This window comes from Schistocerca cancellata, chromosome 6 (assembly GCF_023864275.1).
Source record: "Schistocerca cancellata isolate TAMUIC-IGC-003103 chromosome 6, iqSchCanc2.1, whole genome shotgun sequence".
NCBI lineage: Eukaryota > Metazoa > Arthropoda > Insecta > Orthoptera > Acrididae > Schistocerca > Schistocerca cancellata.
The window spans coordinates 427794212-427816343 of NC_064631.1; the positions used below are offsets into that span (position 1 = coordinate 427794212).

The 22132-nt window shown below is 41.7% G+C and overlaps 1 protein-coding gene across 1 annotated transcript in view; it reads left to right on the forward strand.

Annotated features, from left to right (window-relative positions):
- Window positions 1–22132, forward strand: part of LOC126088363 (uncharacterized) — an 859329-nt gene that overhangs the window by 351066 nt on the left and 486131 nt on the right. The window contains exon 2 of the mRNA XM_049906501.1: window positions 7010–7383. Within this exon, the coding sequence (XP_049762458.1) occupies window positions 7010–7383 (374 nt within the window). The remainder of the gene's footprint in view (window positions 1–7009; window positions 7384–22132) is intronic.

Here is a 22132-nt window from a genome sequence, read left to right on the forward strand (position 1 = left end):
AAATTTTTCATACACGTTAGTAAAATTACCTCCAAGTTCTGTGATGAGTGGAGAACTCCGAATATCTTGTCACATGCTCGTTGTTTCGCCTTTAGCGGAAGTCATTCGATTTTAGCACTTGCGTTCCATGGCGTCGCTTGAATGATTCCCCATTCGTCTCTAATCTGTTTATATAATTTCCTTACCAGGTCGCGTGCTCGTAATACCACCGGTGGCATTAATCTTGCAGAGGGCAGTATTCGTCATACATTGGGTCATCAGTGTAGTAATGTTCGCCAAATGTACAGATGACTCTAAGTACCATGGGACTTAACATCTGAGATCATCTCCTATAGCGATTGATACAAATGGTGCAACTTATTAGATTTAACCAGCGTTATCGACATAAATTGTATCTCGATGTGACAAAACGCCGGCCGGTGTGGCCGTGCGGTTCTAAGCGCTTCAGTTTGGAACCGCGTGACCGCTACGGTCACAGATTCGAATCCTGCCTCGGGCATGGATGTGTGTGATGTCCTTAGGTTAGTTAGGTTTAAGTAGTTCTAAGTTCTAGGGGACTGATGACCTCAGTAGTTAAGTCCCATAGTGCTCAGAGCCATTTGAACCATTTTTTTTTTTTTTGTGTCAAAACTCACAGGATAGCGATATGCACACATACAGATTGCGACAGTATATCGTACACAAGATATAAAAGGGCAGTGCATTGGTGGAGCTGTCCTTTGTACTCATGTGAAACATGTAAACAGTTTTCCGACGTGATTATGGCCGCACGACGTGTTTTAATAGACTTTGAACGCGGAATGGTAATTGGAGCTAGACACATGGCACATTCGATTTAGGAAATCGTCAGGGTATTCAACATTCCGCGGTCCACAGTGATAAGAGATTCAGGTGTCATCTCTCACCACAGACGTACGACGTACAACGAACGTATCTGTTAGGACAATGCGACGGAATTTGACGTTAATGGACTATGGCTGGGGACGATCAACGGCAGTGCCCTTGCTTACAGCACGACATAGCCTCCGAATCTTCTCCTCGTGTCGCGACCATATGAGTTGGACCCTAGTTACTGAAAAACCTTGGCCTGGTCAGGTGAAGCCACGAATTCGGTTGGTAAGAGCTAATGATAGGGTTCGAGTATGGCGCAGACCTCACGAATCCATGAATCCAAATTGTCAACAAGACACTGTGCAAGCTGGTGGGCGGTCATAATGATATGGGCTGCGTTCGCATGCAATGGACTGCCTCCTCTGGTCCAACTGAACCGATCATTAACTGGAAATGATTATGTTAACCTTCGTGGAGACCATTTGCAGCCAAAAAACGGTGGTGTTTTTATGGATGACAGTGCACCATGTCACCAGGCCACAATTGTTAGCAACTTGTTCGAATAACTTTCTGGACCATTCGAGCGAACCATGTCATCATCCAGACAGCCCGAAATGAAACTTATCGAACATTTATGGGGCATAATCGAGAGGTCAGATCGTGCACAAAATCCTGCACCGCCAACACTTTCGCTCAATTTTTTTTGTAGGGGACTTCCAACGACTTGTTGAATCTGTGCCACGTCAAACTGCTGCACTACACCGCGCAAAAGAATGTCCAGCTCGATGTCCCATGACTTTTGTCACCTCAGTCTATTAATAAATGATCAGCATGTAATAGTCAACTAATCTGGGCATACGAAAAGTAAACTTCTATCTGAATAACATAAACATTTAAACATATATACTCATCCATTTTGAACATTGTTAAAGACTGCAAATGTAATGTTCTCAGTGGCTAATTTGGATAGACACTGGAAGCAGTCACGATTTACTGTCTCGAAATACTGATTCTTCCGTGAGCTAGCATTCCAATAAATACGTCAATGGAGACATCTGCACATTTGTGCTCTGTATAATTCCACCAGATTTCGAGTACTTTACGCACTACTTGAACGGCTATAACGTCACACAGTTGGACGATCACTCCATTACCTCTCTTCCCAGCACATGCGTAATTCTTTATAGCTATTAATAAGAACTCTTCTATTAGCGGCATGCGCTACTTTTCGACATGAAAATTTGATAAGCTAATGATCGTACTGTGATGAAGTGTCATAGCTCAGGTCTCCACATTTTCATTGTTAAATCTGAGAGTGTACTGCTTGTTTCGTTGTCCTTCGCGTATCAGTTTTCTCTAAAAGCCAGCATAAGACTAAGAGACTGTAGTGGCTTCAAACTCAGCTTAGAAGAGAACAAATGTTTCAATGTATTAAACTACTCGCTGATTCTGATCGAAACATCGTTCTGTTTCAAATGAATGTTTCACAGTGTGATAACATAGTTCACTGTCATAAAATGAAAAAAAACCACCAGCTCACTTGTTTCCAGTGCAGACATTCCACCTCCTCTTGTTAATTAGTGGACAAATGTTACATAGTATCCGAAAGCAAGAAACGATGCTGGAAAATAGCTCGCTCCAGCCAGTCATGAAATTCTCCTCAGCACACACTGCGAGCACTGGAGATCGATTACGTTTTTCGGATTCAGATGCACGAAGAAATAATTTCTGTAACGCGTCGGAAAGTGTCATAACGGGTGTGGTTACGTTCATTTTTTACCAAGGTGTCAATTCTGAAAGATTGCTCTGTTGCAGCCTACCTTGTACTAAAGTGGCCGTCACGAAAATAGGCAGCTGAGGCTGCATGTGTCAGCTCCTCACATCTCACTCTGGTTCACTCCTCGCCCTTTAGTCGATCGCTTGTCGCAATTTCTTTCTTCCGTGTGATTGGGTTCGCTTTGTTCGTAAACTCGTTCCGCTTTCCAGATAGTTATGAGTTACACTGAAGAGCAACGCTTTGAGTTTAGCATAGCTGACACCCGACATCATCTTGATGTATGGCGAAACCGACAAGACATCAGAAAACTAATTATGTAATAACTAACTAATAACAAATTTCTTAAAGTTTTTTTAAGAAACTCCCGCATGGAAAAGAAGCTAGACAGAACATTAATTTTACTCGTGCACAGAAATTGACAGCGGCAATCTTAGAAAGACCAGTGCAAAGTTTTAGCGGCATCCTTTAGCTTATAGAGGCTGTATGTGTGAGTGCTGTCTTTCATTCGCAACGAAAGACGTATAAACGGTCAAGTAGATTTACTCAGAAGAGAAAAAGAACTGGTTCGTGACTTGGAATACAGAAATAGAGGAGGGTATCTTACGACAAGTACACATGTTGATTGACTGCAACACAAAATTGAGTAAAAGGGCTCGGATACGTCGGTTCTTTTCCCTCTATAAAACATTGGTTTCGATTTCAGAAAATCTACTGACGTAAGTATATTTCTTAAGGAACGAAGGGATATTATCGCCTCGAGAGCTAAATTTTTGCTGGCTATGCATTTACTGCATACAGACAACAGTAGGACTGTCAATTATCAGGACTACTCTAAGGGATACGATGGCCTACAGGTAAAGCAATTTTATGATACTTTCGTACTGGTGTTTTGAGTGATGAGTGAAGTTATAAAGTGTGTGTAACAGCGGCAAATGTAATCTTTTCGTAAGGTAGGGAACATCCACAGCCCTCTTTAGGCGGCCGGCCGGAGTGGCCGTGCGGTTCTAGGCGCTACAGTCTGGAGCCGAGCGACCGCTACGGTCGCAGGTTCGAATCCTGCCTCGGGCATGGATGTGTGTGATGTCCTTAGGTTAGTTAGGTTTAATTAGTTCTAAGTTCTAGGCGACTGATGACCTCAGAAGTTAAGTCGCATAGTGCTCAGAGCCATTTGTACCATTTGTACCCTCTTTAGGCGAGCCGTGAGAAGTTGCAATTCCTCGTGGCACTGCCGCGTTCATAGGTGATACGATACAATAATGATGTCTCAGATGTTACCAACATTAATTTCATAATTTTCTTCACAAACTTCTAGCTGGAAAATTATACGATGTCAAACAGAATGCAAATTCTTCTGCAACTACATTTATCTTTACACTCGTGAAACAGTTTTACAACTCTTACGGTATTTTACTTTTTATCTCTTAATTTTTTATGCTTTCTCGATAAAATATGTATCGCATCCATGTATAAGCTTTGAGAGTGTTCATAAATCTTTTCAATGCGAATATGTTAACACTTCTGTCTTTTTCCTCGGGTTGAAATAAAAAATTCTTTTCTTGAAGATTTCTTTTAGCATTTCTTTTTCGCTTTTTTCCTTAGTTTTCCTCGTAACTCTGGCAAGACTCTTCTTTTGGAAAACACTCCATCATATTACAGACTAAAAATATGGACGTCTAACATTTTTCGGCGTTTTACTAACATTTGAAATTATAAAGAAGCGAGACAACCACGATCCAACGAATTTCGTTACGCCCACTATAGCACAGACGAGAATTTGTTAAAGTTACTGTAATCTAAAAAGATGAAAACCTTAAAATACATGGTTAGTCAAAATTATGTTAACTCTCAAATGACAGAAACAATTTATTATCTTTACATATACCTATAAACGGAATACATCGAATATGTTAAATGATGTGCCTCAAGTGCTAAATATCTGTGAGCTCATCCTGTTAGCCACCACGTTCAACACCTAAAAAACCACCGATTAACAACAGCATTTAAAGCCGTACACACATTTCACTGGGAATGGATGATATCACATCCCGTATATGCTCCTCTAGGTCACCGATGTCACGAACTTTCCTACTGAGAACGCGCTCCTTTACCATGCCCCATAATCAGAAAGCACATGGTGTTAAAACTGGATACTGTGGAGGCTAGCACAATGGTCCATCACGATCAGTCCACCGACCTGGAAACGTCGCATCACGACATTCTGTAACACTACGGGTCCAGTGCGGTGGAGCGCCGTCTTGTTGGAAATAACCTGCAATGTGAATTTCTAGTGGTAGCTCATCGGTTGTGTACTGCTGAAAAATCTGTAAGTAGACGTCAGAAGTCTGTACTGCTGCAACATCTGTAAATAGACGTCAGAAGTTAATGTTCGTATATCAAAAAAGTAGGACCCAATTACTCTAGTATCGGGCACAACGCTCCGAACGTTCATGTTGAGGGAGTCACATTCACGGTCCAGAATGACTCGTGGGTTTTCGGTGGGCCAGAAAATAGTGTCATATCGGTTCAGAAATCCACTTGCGTGAAAAGTAGCTTCATCGCTGAACGCCATTCAGGATATCTTGCCGGATATTCGTCATTACAGCTAAAATCAGACAGCAATCCACCCACTTACGTTTCAGCGCCAATATTAAACCTTGGGCGACTTGGATTTGGTATAGTCTCATCCCGAGGCCGTGGTTCAAGATGCGACAACCGTTTTTTGAGGAATTTCTGTTTCCAAGTTGCATCGTATGCTTCATTTCGAAGAATTCTGCAACACAGCTTCATGTACAACAGCGATGTTTTGTTCACATCTTCCTGGTCTTGGACGTCCTTCACTGCCTCGATAGATGTTAACTACCGATCCAGTATCCACAAACTTCATGTAGTTGCGATGCATAGTTAAACGGCTTGGTGACTCACGTACAAATCACTGTCGAAATTTTTCACGGACAAGAGTCGGCAAACTACACACTTCCGTTAGGCTTGCCACAAATCTTCTTTTCTTCAGTGTCAATCATGCAGCCATTATATGAACTGAAAGTAGAAGAGATTGAAGACTTTACAGTAATTAGCTCTGCTACAACTAAAAATAAAATACATCACATGTTATATTACATTTTAGTTCACTGCTGGCCATTAAAATTGGCACACCACGAAGATGACGTGCTACAGACGCGAAATTTAACCAACAGAGGAAGATGCTGTGATATGCAAATAATTAGCTTTTCAGTGCATTCACACAAGGTTGATGCCGGCGGCGACACCTACAACGTGCTGACATGAGGAAAGTTTCCAACCGATTTCTCATACACAAACAGCAGTTGACCGGCATTGCCTGGTGAAACGTTGTTGTGATGCCTCGTGTAAGGAGGAGAAATGCGTACCATCACGTTTCCGACTTTGATAAAGGTCGGATTGTAGCGTATCGCGATTGCGGTTTATCGTATCGCGACATTGTTGCTCGCGTTGGTCGAGGTCCAATGACTGTTACCAGAATATGGAATAGGTGGGTTCAGGAAGGTAATACGGAACGCCGTGCTGGATCCCAACGGCCTCGTATCACTAGCAATCGAGATGACCGGCATCTTATCCGCATGGCTGTAACGGATCGTGAAGTCACGTTTCGATCCCTGAGTCAACAGATGGGGACGTTTGCAAGACAACAACCATCGGCACGAACAGTTCGACGACGTTTGCAGCAGCATGGACTATCAGCTCGGAGACCATGGCTGCGGTTACCTTTGACGCTGCATCACAGACAGGAGCGCCTGCGATGGTGTACTCAACGACGAAGCTGGGTGCACGAATGGCAAAACGTCATTTTTTCGAATGAATCCAGGTTCTGTTTACAGCATCATGATCGTCGCATCCCTGTTGCAGGTCCTGTACGGGCCTTTCTGGATACAGAAAATGTTCGACTGCTGTCCTGGCCAGCACATTCTCCAGATCTCTCACCAATTGAAAACGTCTGGTCAATGGTGGCCGAGCACCTGACTCGTCACAATAAGCCAGTCACTTTTCTTGATGATCTGTGGTATCGTGTTGAAGCTGCGTGGGCAGCTGTACCTGTACATGCCATCCTAGCTCTGTTTGACGCAATGCCCAGGCGTATCAAGGCCGTTATTACGGCCGGAGGTGGTTGTTCTGGGTACTGATTTCTCATGATCGATGCACCCAAACTGCGTGAAAATGTAATCACATGTCAGTTCTAGTATAATATATTTGTCCAATGAATACCCGTTTATCATCTGCATTTCTTCTTGGTGTAACAATTTTAATGGCCAGTAGTGTAATGTCCATTTCAATGTTAACATAATTTTGAGTTACCCTGTGTTTCTTCTGCACATAAATATCAGTGATACAGGCAGCAGGTGTCTGACTGTGTGTTTTGTGCGTCAGTGTTTGCAGATGTCGAACGCGACTGAGCCGGGAGAGCGGCCCAACTCCGGCTCTGGTTGCCGCCTGCGCGGGGGCAGCACGTCGTCCAACCCCGCTTCTGGGGCCGGCTCTGGGGGCGGCGACGGCGGTGGTGGCGGCGGCGGTGGAAGTGGTGGAGGCACGGGCGGTGGAGGAAGCGGCGGAGGCGGCGGCGGTGGCACGGCGGGGGGTGGCAGCGGCGGCGGGGGCGGCGGGGGCGCCTCGACGCAGGCCCAACCTCAGCCTCCCAACTCCAACTCTGGCGGCGCGAAGCAGGTGGCGACGGCGGCGGCGGGGCAGCCGCAGCAGCGAAAGCCGTGCTGCTTCTGCTGGTGCTGCTGCTGCTCCTGCTCCTGGTAAGGCCGCCCGCCCCTCTGCTGCAGTGCTCAGCAGCCATTCGCAAAACATGGCACGTTTCAAAACTCTGCCGAGAAGCATTTTGCTATCGCTCTAGCTGGCGCCTTTGACGGAACACGGTTGTGTTCTCCTAAAACATTCAGCGGTGTTCATATACACTTGTACAGGGGATGCTTCTAATAATGGCCACCACAAATGTATCCGGAACGAGTAAATACACTATCTGATCTAATATACCCAGACACTCTATGTAGTGCGGAGTACATTGCTAGATTTTATCAGAGACGAACAAGCAAGTACGAAAGGAGGCGGGGAGTATTGTGTCATCAGTAGAGAAACAGTAACAGCAGTCTGAGTCGTTCAGAAGAGCTCACTGGCTTCCAACGTTAAAAACTCACTTACATAGTCAGGAAATTCGCCACTTTAGCGGAAACCAACGCTTGATGTATTTATGCACTCGATCTGGTTGAATTTGAGCTGGTCTACCTTAGTAAACACAGCCTGTATAGAGCATTATTAAGTGAAAGTTCCATGGTATCGTCATATACTCTTTAACATACAAGGGTTCCCAGAAAGTAACACATTGAACTTTTTTCTTTAACAATTCGTTATTGAACACAATGAGCATTACACAAGCGAAAGAATGGTGTTTTATATACACGCCTTCTTTTTTCACGTAATCTCCATCCGTTTTATGGCCTTCCTCCAGGGCCAAACAAGGGCTTGCATGCCCTATCGGTACCAATCCTTGCCCTGGTGGCGGAGCCAATGCTTCACTATGTTAATCACCTACTCAAAGTCCTCAAAATGTTTTCCACGAATGGCATCCTTTAATGACCCAAACAAGTGGATGTTCGACGGGACTAGGTCAGGGCTGTAGGGTGGATGGGGTAACACTGTCCAAACCCGTTTTGCGTTGTGTTCAGCAGTTCTCAGACTTGTGTGGGGCCGAGCGTTATCGTGTTGCAGCAAAACATCTCCGGTGTTGCTGTGACACCGAAGTCGCCGGAAGCGTGTCTTGAGTTTTGTTACTGTGTTGACATACGCTTCTGAATTAATGGTACCACCTCTTGGAATCACATCATTGAGAATAATACCTTCACAATCCCAGAACATGATGATCAAGACCTTTGGCGGAAGTAGTTGACTTGAATTTTTTCTTCTGAGGGGAGTGGAAATGGAGCCATCCCATCGACTGTCGTTTTGTTTCGGGCTTAAAATGGTGAACACAGGTTTCATCACCTCTCACAATCCGAGACAAGAATGCCTTCCCCTCAGCTTTAAAACGTTGCAACAAATCAATACAAATGTTTTTTTCTGGGCGATTTGTGATCCACTGTTAGACACCATGGGACCCATCTTTCACACACTTTTGTATGTACAAGAGTGCTGATGATTGCATCCACACTTTTTGCTGATTGACAGATGCAGCGCCAACTGCCGAGTCGTAATGCGTCCGTCCTCAAGAATGAAAACATCAGCTAGCTGCAACGTGTTAGATGTGACACCGGTGGATGGTCTCCCCGAGCACTGCAAATCGTGGAGCTCCGCCGAACCGCCTCCTGATGACCTCACCCTCCGTGCCCAGTGACTAAATATACTTCTGTCGACAGCAGATGCTCCATAGACTCCTCTGCACAAGCGTTTGTGAACATTCCGCAAAGTTTCTTTCTCTCCAGTGAGAAATTCAATGACAGGGCGTTGCTTGTAACGTACATCACCTACAGACGCCATTTTTAAACTGTCCTGCAGCTACGTTATCAGTCGGAAGTGACGGAAAATTGGTGCGCTTACTCAGAAGACTTCAAATAATACATACGTAACGTTTCGTATTCGTAGCATTGTTTTCGGCTGAGAAAAAAAAATGCGGTGCATTAGATTCTGGAAAACCTTCGTACAATTGCCACACATCATCTACTTCATTCCCGACACACACCTTTCGAAACTGCATGGGCTGCAGTTACTGTCCGCTCTTAAAGAGGTCATAGTTTACAGTGCTAAACTGCACAACAGATTACGAGGGCTGTCGAATAAGGGATGATAATAATTTTTTTCTGATAACATACCTTTACTCAAAATTTTGATGGTCCTTCTCAAAGTAATCTCCCCTGAGATTGTCCCAGCGTTTCTGCCAGTCTTCAAATACATGTTAAAAATAGAAAAAAGTCACATGGGGATAAATCCCGTCTATAGGGAGGGTGAGGGATGCACTTCATTTTGATTTTTGCAGGATATTCAGTAACAACATTAGCAATATGCGGCGGCGCATTATCGTGGTGCAGCTTCCAGCCTGCTTTACGGAAATGTGGTCTTTTGCGCTTGATATGGACTTGCAATGTTTTCAGGACATCCCTGTTGTATAGTCCAGTAACTGATGTGCATGCAGGTACAACATTCTGATAAACCATTCCATGAATATCAAAGAATGAGATGACCATAACTTTTCCTGCAGAAGCAACCACTTTTGCTTGTTTGGGGGTTGGTGATGAAGGAGATTTCCACTCTGAGCTTTGCTGTTTGCTCTCATGAGCATAATGATGTAGCCAAGTTTCATCAGCAGCGATTGCATTTGAAAGAAACTCCGGACCTTCCTGTAACATCTGCTTTAACTGCATACAGACCTGCACGGAAATTTCCTTTTGTTCAGGAATCAATCGCTCAGAAACACGTGTCATGTGTAACTTTTCTGTCAACAACATGTTGGAGTCACCCAATGAAATGTTTAGTATTTCGGAAAGTGATCTTAAGGTAATTCGTCGATCCTCTCTCACAATGACCGCAGCAGTGTTGATGTTTTCTTCCGTAAGAGTAGTAACTGGAGCACCGGGTCCTCCTTCCTTTGAAACTGATTGTTTCTCCTCTTTAAACATTTTAAACCACCTTCGAGCTGCACTGTATGGAAGAACATTCTCTCCATAGGCCCCCTGTAACATTGTATAGGCCACAGCTGAAGATTTGTTGAGATGAAATCAGAATTTCAAAGCCGCGTATTGTTCCTCGCGTGTTACCTCCACTGCAGCAGCAGGCGATACTGAACTTGTCCGACCTTGCCTGCCTCTCACAGGCTGGAACCAGGTGTCACAACAATGAAACTACTACGGCGTGTTTGTTGCTAACAGAATATCATAAGATTAAATGTTAGTGCGAGAAATTATGACCATAAAAAGTTATGGTCATTCGTTATTGAACAGCACTCGTAAAGTGTCACTTTTTCCAACTTTATCATTTTCTGCTATTGTGATGCGTAACCTAGAGACTTCGCTCGAATGTGCATACAGTTCTTTTCTGTAACGGTCCAAAAGTGTTGCTCCCTGCGACGTCACGCTCGTACTCGGCGATGCTTCAAACAGCAAGGTGTCGGCACACACAAAAGAATAACGAAATCCAGAATTCCAAAGCTGATATTAGGTGTAAACTGGTTAATGATGTCACTAAATTTCACCACAATCCTACCCCACGCCACTGTGAACGTGCCACATCACGGGAAGGTCGCCAAACCTCCCCGTAACCGCATCTCGCCATTTCTTTTGACGCATCTGCCATGGAGATCATAGCCACGACGTCCAGTGTTGAAAACACGCAGTTTTCTTATAGGTGGCCGAGAAAAACATTTCGGACAAACCGCTGCTCAGAATCTACGCGAAAACGGATCAGAAAATGTCACAAACGATTGAATGAACCATCCATTCCATTCGGGTTTTCATTTTCACACATTTTGCTGTCGAAAACTACAGTTTGGAGAGCGATGTGCCACAGGACGACGGTCTTGACAACATTCGGTACTGATGACACTCTCTAGACGATTCAACTCTTCTAGCGTGGCAGCAGTTGTTAGTCTGCTAAACAAACTTTGAACCTGATCAACAGCAGCAAAGAGTGTTTATGGCTTTTCATCTCTCCTTTTTCGTGTGCTTGGAGGGATGCAACATGACACACATGTGAATAAAACGGCAAAGTTCCTTCTACACAGTTTTGTTGGTCACTTTAAAAATATCCAGGGACATCTATCCATCAACTACAAAGCTCCTTCAACAATTCTAAGCTGAGTGGCGCTATGCAGTTGCCTTACCTCCTGCTGGCCACATGCAAATTCTGAGTGGTGTCGAAAGGGCTGCATATTCTTCAAGTGCCTAGGAATCTGTGAATGGGTGTCTCTGTACAGGGACATTACTAAAGTGTCCAAGAAAAGTGCGTTATTGGCACTGAGGATATTGCCGTAGGGGGAGTTGGGGGAGTTTAGATGTACACTTTGCCATTTTATTAATGTGATTTTCAATGTCGCACTTCCCCATCCACACGCCACTCGAGGGCATTATAAAGGCAGGACGAGAAACCATAACCACCGTTTTCTGCTTTGAATCACGTTCAAATCTCTGAATGTCATTTGAAGGTTAATCTTGAGAAGTACTGTGGAGATTTAGATATGGTTTTCACTAATAGGTAGTCTGATTCACAAAGGAACTTTGAGTATACAAATTATGAAAGCTCTGCCAGCCATGTCGTCCAGGCAAAGACATTTATCGATACTTGTGCAAAGGCAGGGTGGGTCACTAGTAACAGTATGTTTCCACATTCCTTCAGTTAAATTAATGTAAAGCAAATAAATACTTTCTTGTAATCCAGCTTATTGAAGTGAAATCTTTTTTTATGAAATATCGATTTTTGTAACATAAACGTTGTGTCATACATCAGTTGTCAGAAATGCGTTTGACGCAATAATATTAATTAAAAAAAATAGAAATTTACTAAAAACACAGAAATATATGTAGAGCACAATAAACCCCAAAAAAGGTGCTGTTCTAATCAAACAACACAGATTTCAAATTCCCAGGAGTGTAGGTTTTCAAATTCTGTTTGCATTCGTTCCTGCAAATGTTCAACGTCAAAATTCTGGATGGAATTACCCTCATATGTTAGTGTAAATCAGACTGAAAATCGATGTGTGTGGCGTCTGGGTATCATGGAAGCCACAGTAATGCATTGCCAATCGATTCATCAGTGTTTTCAGTTAAAAAAGTATCGTCTTGTAACCATAACAACTTTTCCTTAAACGGCTACAGATATACAAAAAGTGGACTATTTTCCACTTCTGGAAACATATATACTTAATTAATTAGCATAATTTACTTTTTTTAGTCATTAGCCTTATGAATGGTTTTATAAGGCCCACCACGAACCCCTCGCCTGTGCTAACCTTTATATCATCAGACTACACTTGCAACCTATGTCCTCTATTAACTGTTGTATGTATTTTACTCTCTGTTTATCTCTACAATTTTTACCTTCTACGACTCCCTCTAGTGCCTGCCGACTTTTGTCAGGTGACGATTGAAGTGATCGCTTTCTCAAGAATCTATGGATACCATTCACTGGATCCCATTTTAATTGGAACAAAGCTGGGAATCCTCTTACATGTCGGTCAGCGGGTTTGAAGGAGATGTAATACATCACCGAAACTTGTTGCTCAATAAAATAACAATTTTGAAGTTTAGACGGTTGAAAGGTGTTTTAATTTTACATTTTACCTAACAGCCGAATTCTCAAACCATCTGTATGAAGATGGACATACAGAGAAGGTTTTGTTTGTTCACTCTGCCATTCGCTCTTAAAAGTCACTTTGTCGCTCTACAGAATGCTTTTGTAAACCTTAGGGTCGGCTTCTTGTCGGACTGTGTACAATTCGCAGAATTCCATACGCCTATCTGGACATCTTCATTTAGGCATTGAAGTAAAGTAGGCCTTTATGGTTTCAATTTCAGCTTTTTCTGAACGTTTCGTAAGCCTCTTCTTGTTCTTCCATAATCCTTTGACGCTTTTATTTAAGATTTAGTGAATGTGAAACGTCCCCTTGGAAAAATTTATACATGACTGTGCTTAAACTGACACACAATATTTTTAGCGCAACGCAATCTATCAAAGATCCCTGCAAAAGAATGGCCCTGAGTAACATTAAACTATACCTTTCAGAAATCACTTACCTCACAAAAATCTTCATTACTCGAACTACTGCAATACAGCGAGCGCTACTACTGCCAGCTAAATAAAAGATTCAAACTACGGAAGGCACTAACTACTGATAGGGATAGTTAGCAAATGAAAGATATTAATAGAGAACAAACAATGTATTTACCTTAATAGTCATAATATATATAGCAGTTCATGACAAATTACAAAACACCGCCATCTCTCTCCCCACATCCACCACTGCTGGCGGCTCACCTCCAACTGTGCTTGTTCGTCCCAGTTCCAAATAGTATTTTTTCCAGTGAGAGGACAAAGTTTTGGTGTAACAAGAATTCGCATATTCAGAAAACGACGGTAAAAATTTACGAGACCTAGAAAACTGCGGATTTGTTTTTTTGTGGATGGAACTGGAATGGCTCTGATTGCTTCTAGCTTTTCAGGATCCGACTGAATGCCTTCAGAAGAAATAATATGTCCCAAAAACTTCACCTTTGTCCTACCGAATTCAGACTTTTCAAAGTTAACTGTAATTCCAGATTCTGCAAAAATACGTAACAAACTGTTGAGGATGCGGTTATGTTGTTCCCATGAAGCTTCTGCTATTAGAATATCGTCCACATATAAGGTGATGTGACGTTTTAAGAACTCAGGTAATATGGAATTTAGCCCGCGAATGAATGCTGCTGAAGAAATGTTCAAACCAAAAGGAAGTTTCCGAAACTGATAACAAACGCCGAAACAAAGGAAAACTGTGTATTTGCTACATTCTGGATGAAGTTCGATCTGATAAAAGCTGGATCTGAGATCAACGGAAGACAACACTTTTACACCATTAAAATTTTGAAGAAGTTCTTCCATCGTCTGCGGCCTGTCTCTTTCAGGAATAATGATAGTATCGATTTGTCTCGAATCTAAGACAAGCCTGATCGATCCATTTTTCTTCTCAATAACATGTAACGGATTGTTGTATGAGCTTACTGCAGGCTCAATAATGCCCTCGTCAAGCATAGATTGTATTTCTGTTCTAACACGGTCCCTATAATGTGCTGGAATTATGTATGGTCTAACACAAAATTTAGTATGCTCACGAACACGAAATTGGTATTGAAATCCCTTGATTGTTCCTGTCTTGTGAGTAAAAACTGTGGAATGTGCTTGTAAAATCTCAAAAAGGTCCTGCCTATCAGTGTCATTACAATTCTCGATTGTTTGAATTTTATTCTGAATTAACTCATTAGTTTCAAATATGCCGTCGATATCATCCCTGTCAGTACTTGCAGAGTGATTGTTAGTGTCTAGTTCCGTAGAGAATTCCGAACAGTTGTCTAACAGAAGGTAAAGCCGATTAATTTCCTCATCATGGTTTGAGAGCCAGTCTTCAAATTTCAAAGCTATTGACTTACCTTCTTTCTCTAAACTTATTTCAGCATCGTGAAAGCTTAAGATTGCTTTGTATTCATTCAAAAAGTCTACTCCCAGTATAATTTCCATCGACAGTAATGGAACAATAAGGAAGTTCATAGAGAAGCTGTGACTTTGACAAAAGAATTCTAAGTTGGTTTGTTGGCGTACATCTACACTTTTTCCAAAGATTGCACCTTGTAATTTAATCTTACATAACGGAAGTGTGGGGCAATCGTTCGATTTGTTGCATTTGCTAAAAGCTGTTTCACTAATTACTGAAATGGGACTGCCAGAGTCAAGTACTGCCGTAAATTTTACGTCATTTACAGTAATGTGAATCACAGGATATGCAATGTTGTTATGTTTTACGTCGAGTTCCTGGAGTAAGATGTCCCTAATGTCTTCCATTTTTACGTAATTACTAGCTACGGCAGCTGCGTCGTCAGTTTCATAACTACGTTTTGTGGCTGCCAGCGGTGTGAGTCTTTGCCTATTGTCTCTTTGTTGGCGCGCGTCGTTATTGGGATTAGGAGACCTAACTTCCACAAATTCACGTTGTCGAGAGTGCTCTGCTCTGTTTAAATCCCGCCAGTTCTGATGCAATTCAGGTCTGTCGTTACGATCACATCGTCTGTCGTCATGTCGGTAGTTCCTGTAGTTTCTTTCTTGTCGGTTAAGTGGTGGAGAATTTCTCCCTGAATCGTAACTGCGCGCTGAACTGTTGCATCTTAAGTTATTCTGTCTCCCATAATAATAATTTTTTTGGTTCCCATATGGTCTGTTTCTCTGATTGTCTCTGTGATAGTCATTACCGCGGAGAGGTGATCTTTCCCTGTAATTATTACTACTCTACCAACGGTTGTCATACGGGTGGTGCCTGTTTTGGTCACGATTTGTGTTGTGAGAATAGCCTTGTTGCGTCCAGTTATTATTTCTGTCATCGCGGAAATGTGACGGATGTGACCTGTAACTGTTGTGCTCCTGTTTTCGCGTTCCGCGGTTGTCAGTGTCAATTTCCAGTTCTTGTAAGAGCCCCTGAAAAGCTTCAATGTCGTCTTTGCTACGTCCTGCCAAAATAATATGCCATAAATGTTCAGGTAATTTGATTAAGCAAATGCAGATGAGTTCTGAGGGGCTGTATGGGTTTGACAGGTACTGATTCTTGTGCAACATGTCTTAAAATATTTCACAAGACTGGAAAATTCAGATTGTTCGAAATGTTTCATCATTATGATGCCATGTTTTACTCGGTCTTGTGTGGCTTGAGACCAATATGCTGAGAGGAAGGCATGGTAAAATTCTCCTTCACTGTGGCAATCGTGAATGACCGATCGCATTCTTACAGCTGGTTCATTCTCTAAGTAGCCACACATAAATTCTAACCTGTGCTCCAATGACCAGTTGGGAGAAAAACAATGAGAGAATTGATGGAGCCACGCTTGTGGATGAATGTCGTTGGCAGAATTCTTAAACGTTTTGAATTTACGTGTAGTAATGAACAACTTATAGTCAAAATCATCGTGTCGGCGAGTAGCATATTGGTCATTGTTACGTCGTGTCGGCGGTTCCATCTCAAAATTCGGTGCACCTTGCCAATTTCTTTCATAATTTCCGAAATGCCCTGTATTATTATTTTGTGGCTTTTCCGTATTTCTAAGTTCCTCTTCCCATGTTGGAGCGCGAGTGTCCTCTGAAATATGAAATTTTTGTATTACTTGTGCCAACTGATCTTGTACTTCCCGCATTTCTCTTTTGTATTGCGTATTAATTTGATTCTGATTTTTTTTTTAATTTCTTAATTTGTTCATACTCTTCTGTGTCAGTGATGGCTACAGGTCTTGTGTCATTCAGATCATCATCTACCTTTGCAGATAAGTTAGTGACCTGATCCGAAAGTTCGGCTACTTTCTCTGATAGTGAACACATTTCCTCAGTGTGTTTTTCTGAACCAAGTTTCAGAGTGTCCATTTGTGTTGAAATCGAATCTACTGTGTCCTTTAAGTTTTCCTGAGTTTTTGCAAGTTGCGTAACCGAATCGGTAGATGCAACTGAGTCAATTTTAGCCCACAAGGTCTCATGATTTTCATGAACAATGGTTTGCAGTTATTTTATGGCTGCTTCGTGATTCTGTAATGCATTTTCATGCCGCGAAAAAATAGGTTGAAAATGCTCACAAATTTGTGTTTTTACATCATTACAGACTTTTTGACATTTCGATTCAATGTTATGTAACTCAGTAGTTAAATCTTCACGTGTTTGTTCAAGTGTGGTGTCTAACTTCCGAAGATTTTGTTCCATTGTGTCTAACTGTTGCTGTGTTTGTCTCTGGTGTTGTTCCATTGTGTCTAACTTTTGAAGATTTTGTTCCATTGTGTCTAACTTTTGAAGCTTTTGCTGTGTTTGTCTCTGATTTTGTTCCATTGTGTCTAACTTTTGAAGATTTTGTCCCATTTGTTGCATTAATTGTAATAACAATGCATTAGTGTCTGGAATCTGTTCCTCTACGCTTTTCGGCAGTGCATTTGCACCAGCAACATTCACATTTTGACAAGCAGAAAATGTATCTTGACTTATTTGAGAAAACGGTGAGGACGCAAAACCTGAATCTACAGTATTTGCAAAATTGTGTCCTATCATTTCGGATTCCTGAGGCGAGCTGTTGCCGACCGATCGATCGATAACGCTTCCTTGTTCACTACCTGTTTCACTGCCTACACCATTATTTGCTGCCCGCTCCATTTCCCTATGCACAATTACCAAATTACTACTTAGAATGTCTGTTAATTCACTACACAGTGGTGCTGATAAGCTACACTCGTTGTCACTATTATTTTTCAGTTTACTTTGGAGCCTAGTGTTACGTTTTTCACACGCCATTATTGTCACAATATTTCACACGATAACACAGAAAAGCACAATTTGAAGTGCAAAAATAAGAGAACACATTAACATAGCACAGAAAATAATATCTAGTTAATTGCAGCTGCGAAATACTTGGTGCAAATCTACATGCATGCCACAACTGTTTTACTGTGCAACAATGAAAAACCACAACTACAAAGTAAATTCTCTCTCGCGCTAGCAATAAACAAAAGCTACACTAATTACACAAACTACAAGAAAAAATGAAGATTCCAGTGAGGTATCCTGGCAGGGTCGCCATATGAAACGTCCCCTTAGAAAAATTTATACATGACTGTGCTTAAACTGACACACAATATTTTTAGCGCAACGCAATCTATCAAAGATCCCTGCAAAAGAATGGCCCTGAGTAACATTAAACTATACCTTTCAGAAATCACTTACCTCACAAAAATCTTCATTACTCGAACTACTGCAATACAGCGAGTGCTACTACTGCCAGCTAAATAAAAGATTCAAACTACGGAAGGCACTAACTACTGATAGGGATAGTTAGCAAATGAAAGAAATTAATAGAGAACAAACAATGTATTTACCTTAATAGTCATAATATATATAGCAGTTCATGACAAATTACAAAACTCCGCCATCTCTCTCCCCACATCCACCACTGCTGGCGGCTCACCTCCAACTGCGCAACGCTACGCACTGTTCACATCCAGCTGCCGCTGCCCAACACTACAATGGCAGACAACAATGCAAACTAGCCACAGACTGCACACAGCACAGCCAGTGATTTTCATACAGAGAGCGCTACGTGGTGGCGGCGTTATGAATATAAGAACCTAAACAGCCTACTTACATAAAGAAAACATTAACAGCCTACTTACAAATGATATTGCACAAAACATTGTGTGATAATATTACGTTTCTCTTCTATAGTTACTCTCGCCTACCTGAGAGAGGAAGATACATTACTGACCCCCTCTCTTCAAATCTTAACTTGATTTTGCGAATGCCTTGTCGAGTTGGAGGATGGATATTTGTAAAATGTTCCAGAAGCAAATCACAAATATCACTGTAATTATGGTCGATTTTCACCATGTTTGTAAAACGAACACATGATGTTCTGTAGCTAAACTTCTGTTAATGCTTTCAGATAAAAACAAACTGCCTTTTAAATGTTTCTCTGGTAACAACAGAAACGTAACCCCAGACTGCTAGTGTCAGTTGACTTATGGGTGCTAGACACTAGTCATTTTCACAACTGACTGCCAGGACTCTGTGGAAAACAAAGACTAAGGATCGCTAGTCACAACTGACTCATGGCCCTCCCCATACTATGTATATTATGTATCAGTTCATGAAAAAGATCTGGCAAGAAATGAATGCGTTGGTTTGTAAGCTTTGCTTTAGAGTATAAATCGGACTGGTATACTTTTCGTCTGGTTTCTGCCTCTTTGTGAGCTTTCGATTGTAGTTATGTCAAACATACCTAAGGTGATATGTTTAATTTCTACATGAAGACAGGAAACCTTGCGATATTTTTATGATGTGTTATGTGCTAAACGGCGTACAAGCGAGCATCAGATTGACTGTAGGATAGGACAACTTTTTCCGAAATGTGAAACGAAATGACAACCATTTCCATGCCAAAAACCAAAAAAAATTTATGAAAACGCAACAGGACGTAAAGAAGTATACGAAAAATTTGTATGAAACAAAAAATATTCGATTAAACCGCAAATAATGCAGTCGTCAGTCTACAGGACCAAATTATCAGAATACCAGTTGGTTTATCAATTACTATTGTAAATAACGTAAATGAAAACACTTGCTTAACAAGCGTAAATTGTGAAATATATTACATAACGAGCGAACATTTTTCTCTTTGGATTCAACATAAGGTGAAAAACAAATAATGTTTACGAAAGTACGGCAACCTGTCCAATAAAAGTGCATTTCCTCGCAGCAGCATTCAGTTGCATACTACTTCCATTTATCTCACTGACTGAAACTATAGAAATTTCTTTCATGAATGTATTCAAAACCACACCGATAATCTAAAAGCAAGAAACTGAGGCTGAGACAACACAAAAGGAATAAGGGAAACCATTTCATGTTTAAATATGGCATTACTGGTTAAAATTACTTTATATACCAAAATTACAATTCTAATCAGTGGAAGTTTTGAAAAATTCGGTTACATTAGTTCAACTACTTTTAAGGAATGTTATAGGTGAGCAGATTTCTGACTGAATAAACGTACTTTTTGTCACGCAACTACAATTTCACAAATTTTCTGCCAAAAAATGATAATTAGTCCTAAGTATTTCTATAATCGTCAACAAACAAACGATACTCTTTACCCATTATGAATAAGTTTGTTACCCTAATCGAAGCAACAGCAACATAGACTACAAATTAGAGCAGCATGCATACAGTGTTGCACACAACAGCTACTACCACAGTTTCTTCGCAACAGGAACGCTGGACAAGCCTTGTATAGGCTTAAAGAAGTACGATGTTCTGTTTTAGGATGTTTGATGCTGAACTGCGCAGACTATATGGCATGGCGTGTCCATCTTCCGCCATTGACTTTGTTAGGAAGACACTTTGCAGATCCCCCAGACTTGTGCTTTATGCTGTGGTGAGTGTTTCATCCCCTAGCACTATATGACAGGGGAGGGGAAGAGTGGGGGGGAGGGGGGGAGGGCTCTCAGCAGTACAAAAGGCCACACTCTTCAGACAGATGGATTAAAATATGCAAAAGAGGATACGACATGTTGTAGTAGCAGGGCTATTCGGTAAGTAAGGCGCGATCGGGCGCGAAATGGAAACCATACTGAAAATAAAATTATGCTTTTCACATATATGTTGGGCAGTGCCTCTAGTATATCTATCGATCATGTCACGTTGTCCTTTTCAGTTCTGAGTGCACAATGAGCACGTAAAGATGCATAAAAAATAGTGTTTCCAGCCAGATATGAGAGCCTGGCGAGATATTTCGCCTTATGTCATGCAACTCACATAACATAACTGTTATGCATTTCCTGCTCCATGAAAACACTCAGCTGCATTCTGCAGAGGGAATGAAGATGCTCCTGCAGCATTTTAGATGGGAAGTGTTTGATGGCCCACAGTGAAGCCCGTAATTGGTTTTCCCTGAGTTTCCTCTCTGCTGACATGAACTGCAGGCTATGAAGAGAACATTTTGGTACAGACAACGAGTTGTGGACGAGTGCAGAGAATTGGCAGATACCTTCTATGACAAGGGTACTGAAATGTTGGTACAATGCTATAACAAATGTCTAAATTGGAGCAGCGACTATGTAGAGAAGCAGCTGGAAGGTGTAGTAGCTGATTTGCAAATAAAACATTCTTAATTTTCTCAGTGGTTTATATTTCACGGCCATTTGGACTTTACTTTCCGAAGAGCCCTCGTATATGCACGGCTGGATACCTGCACTTTCGGCCGCTAAACACACGGATAAGTCTTTGCGGACGAGGCACGGCCCCTGCAAGTTGTTTGTCAACAGAAGAGCTGCTGATCCGTTTGCCTCCAAGCCTTCTGCATTCGCCACAGTGCCTGAGTACATTTGGCTGAGAATACTTCACTTGTACTTAAAAAGAGAAAACAATTACACATAAGTTACAAAATTATTAAAAGATGATTATGGCGTTAAAATATAAACTGTTGCATTTTCGTTTTGATTTTTATATGTGCATTTACACTGGGCCAACAACATTTAGACCGTAGCCCGGCACTGGAATTAAATTCCAACCAGTTAATGTGGAGCAGAGATGAATAAGGAATCCATCTAACTATGATACAGGAATCGAAGTGGGAAATCCACTGACAATATCAGCTTTCACAAGGGACAGATTGATATGGTTCACTGTCTGGAAAAGAACGTCTAGGAAATTGCGAAGCTCCTGTTGTGAGCGTCATGGAAAATGGCTGAGGACGATGAAAGCACAAATAGGCGACAAGGTGTGACTATCGATCACACAATTATTTCTTTTACACGCCACAAGTTACCTGTCGATTAATTTCTGTCCATATCGGATCACCTTTTCGGTACGTAATAAATTTTATCAAAAATGTAGCTATATTCTAAGAAAGTAGCTATATTGTAGGAAATATCCATTTTATCTTGCTGACTTTATAGATATACTTGGTGGATAAACTTTTTGGCGTTTGACGGAAGAATTCATTTTCCGGACCCAAAGCATTTCAAAAAATGTTCAAATGTGTGTGAAATCTTATGGAACTTAACTGCTAAGGTCATCAGTCCCTAAGCTTACACACTAATTATTCTAAATCATCCTAAGGACAAACACACACACCCATGCCCGAGGGAGGACTCGAACTTCCACCAGGACTAGCCGCACAGTCCATGACTGCAGCGCCTGAGACCACTCGGCTAATACCGAGCGGCCCAAGGCATTTCGATAGAATAACTATTCGTACCATAAAACGTCACAGCATGTGTCAAATAGTCGTACATTCGATGT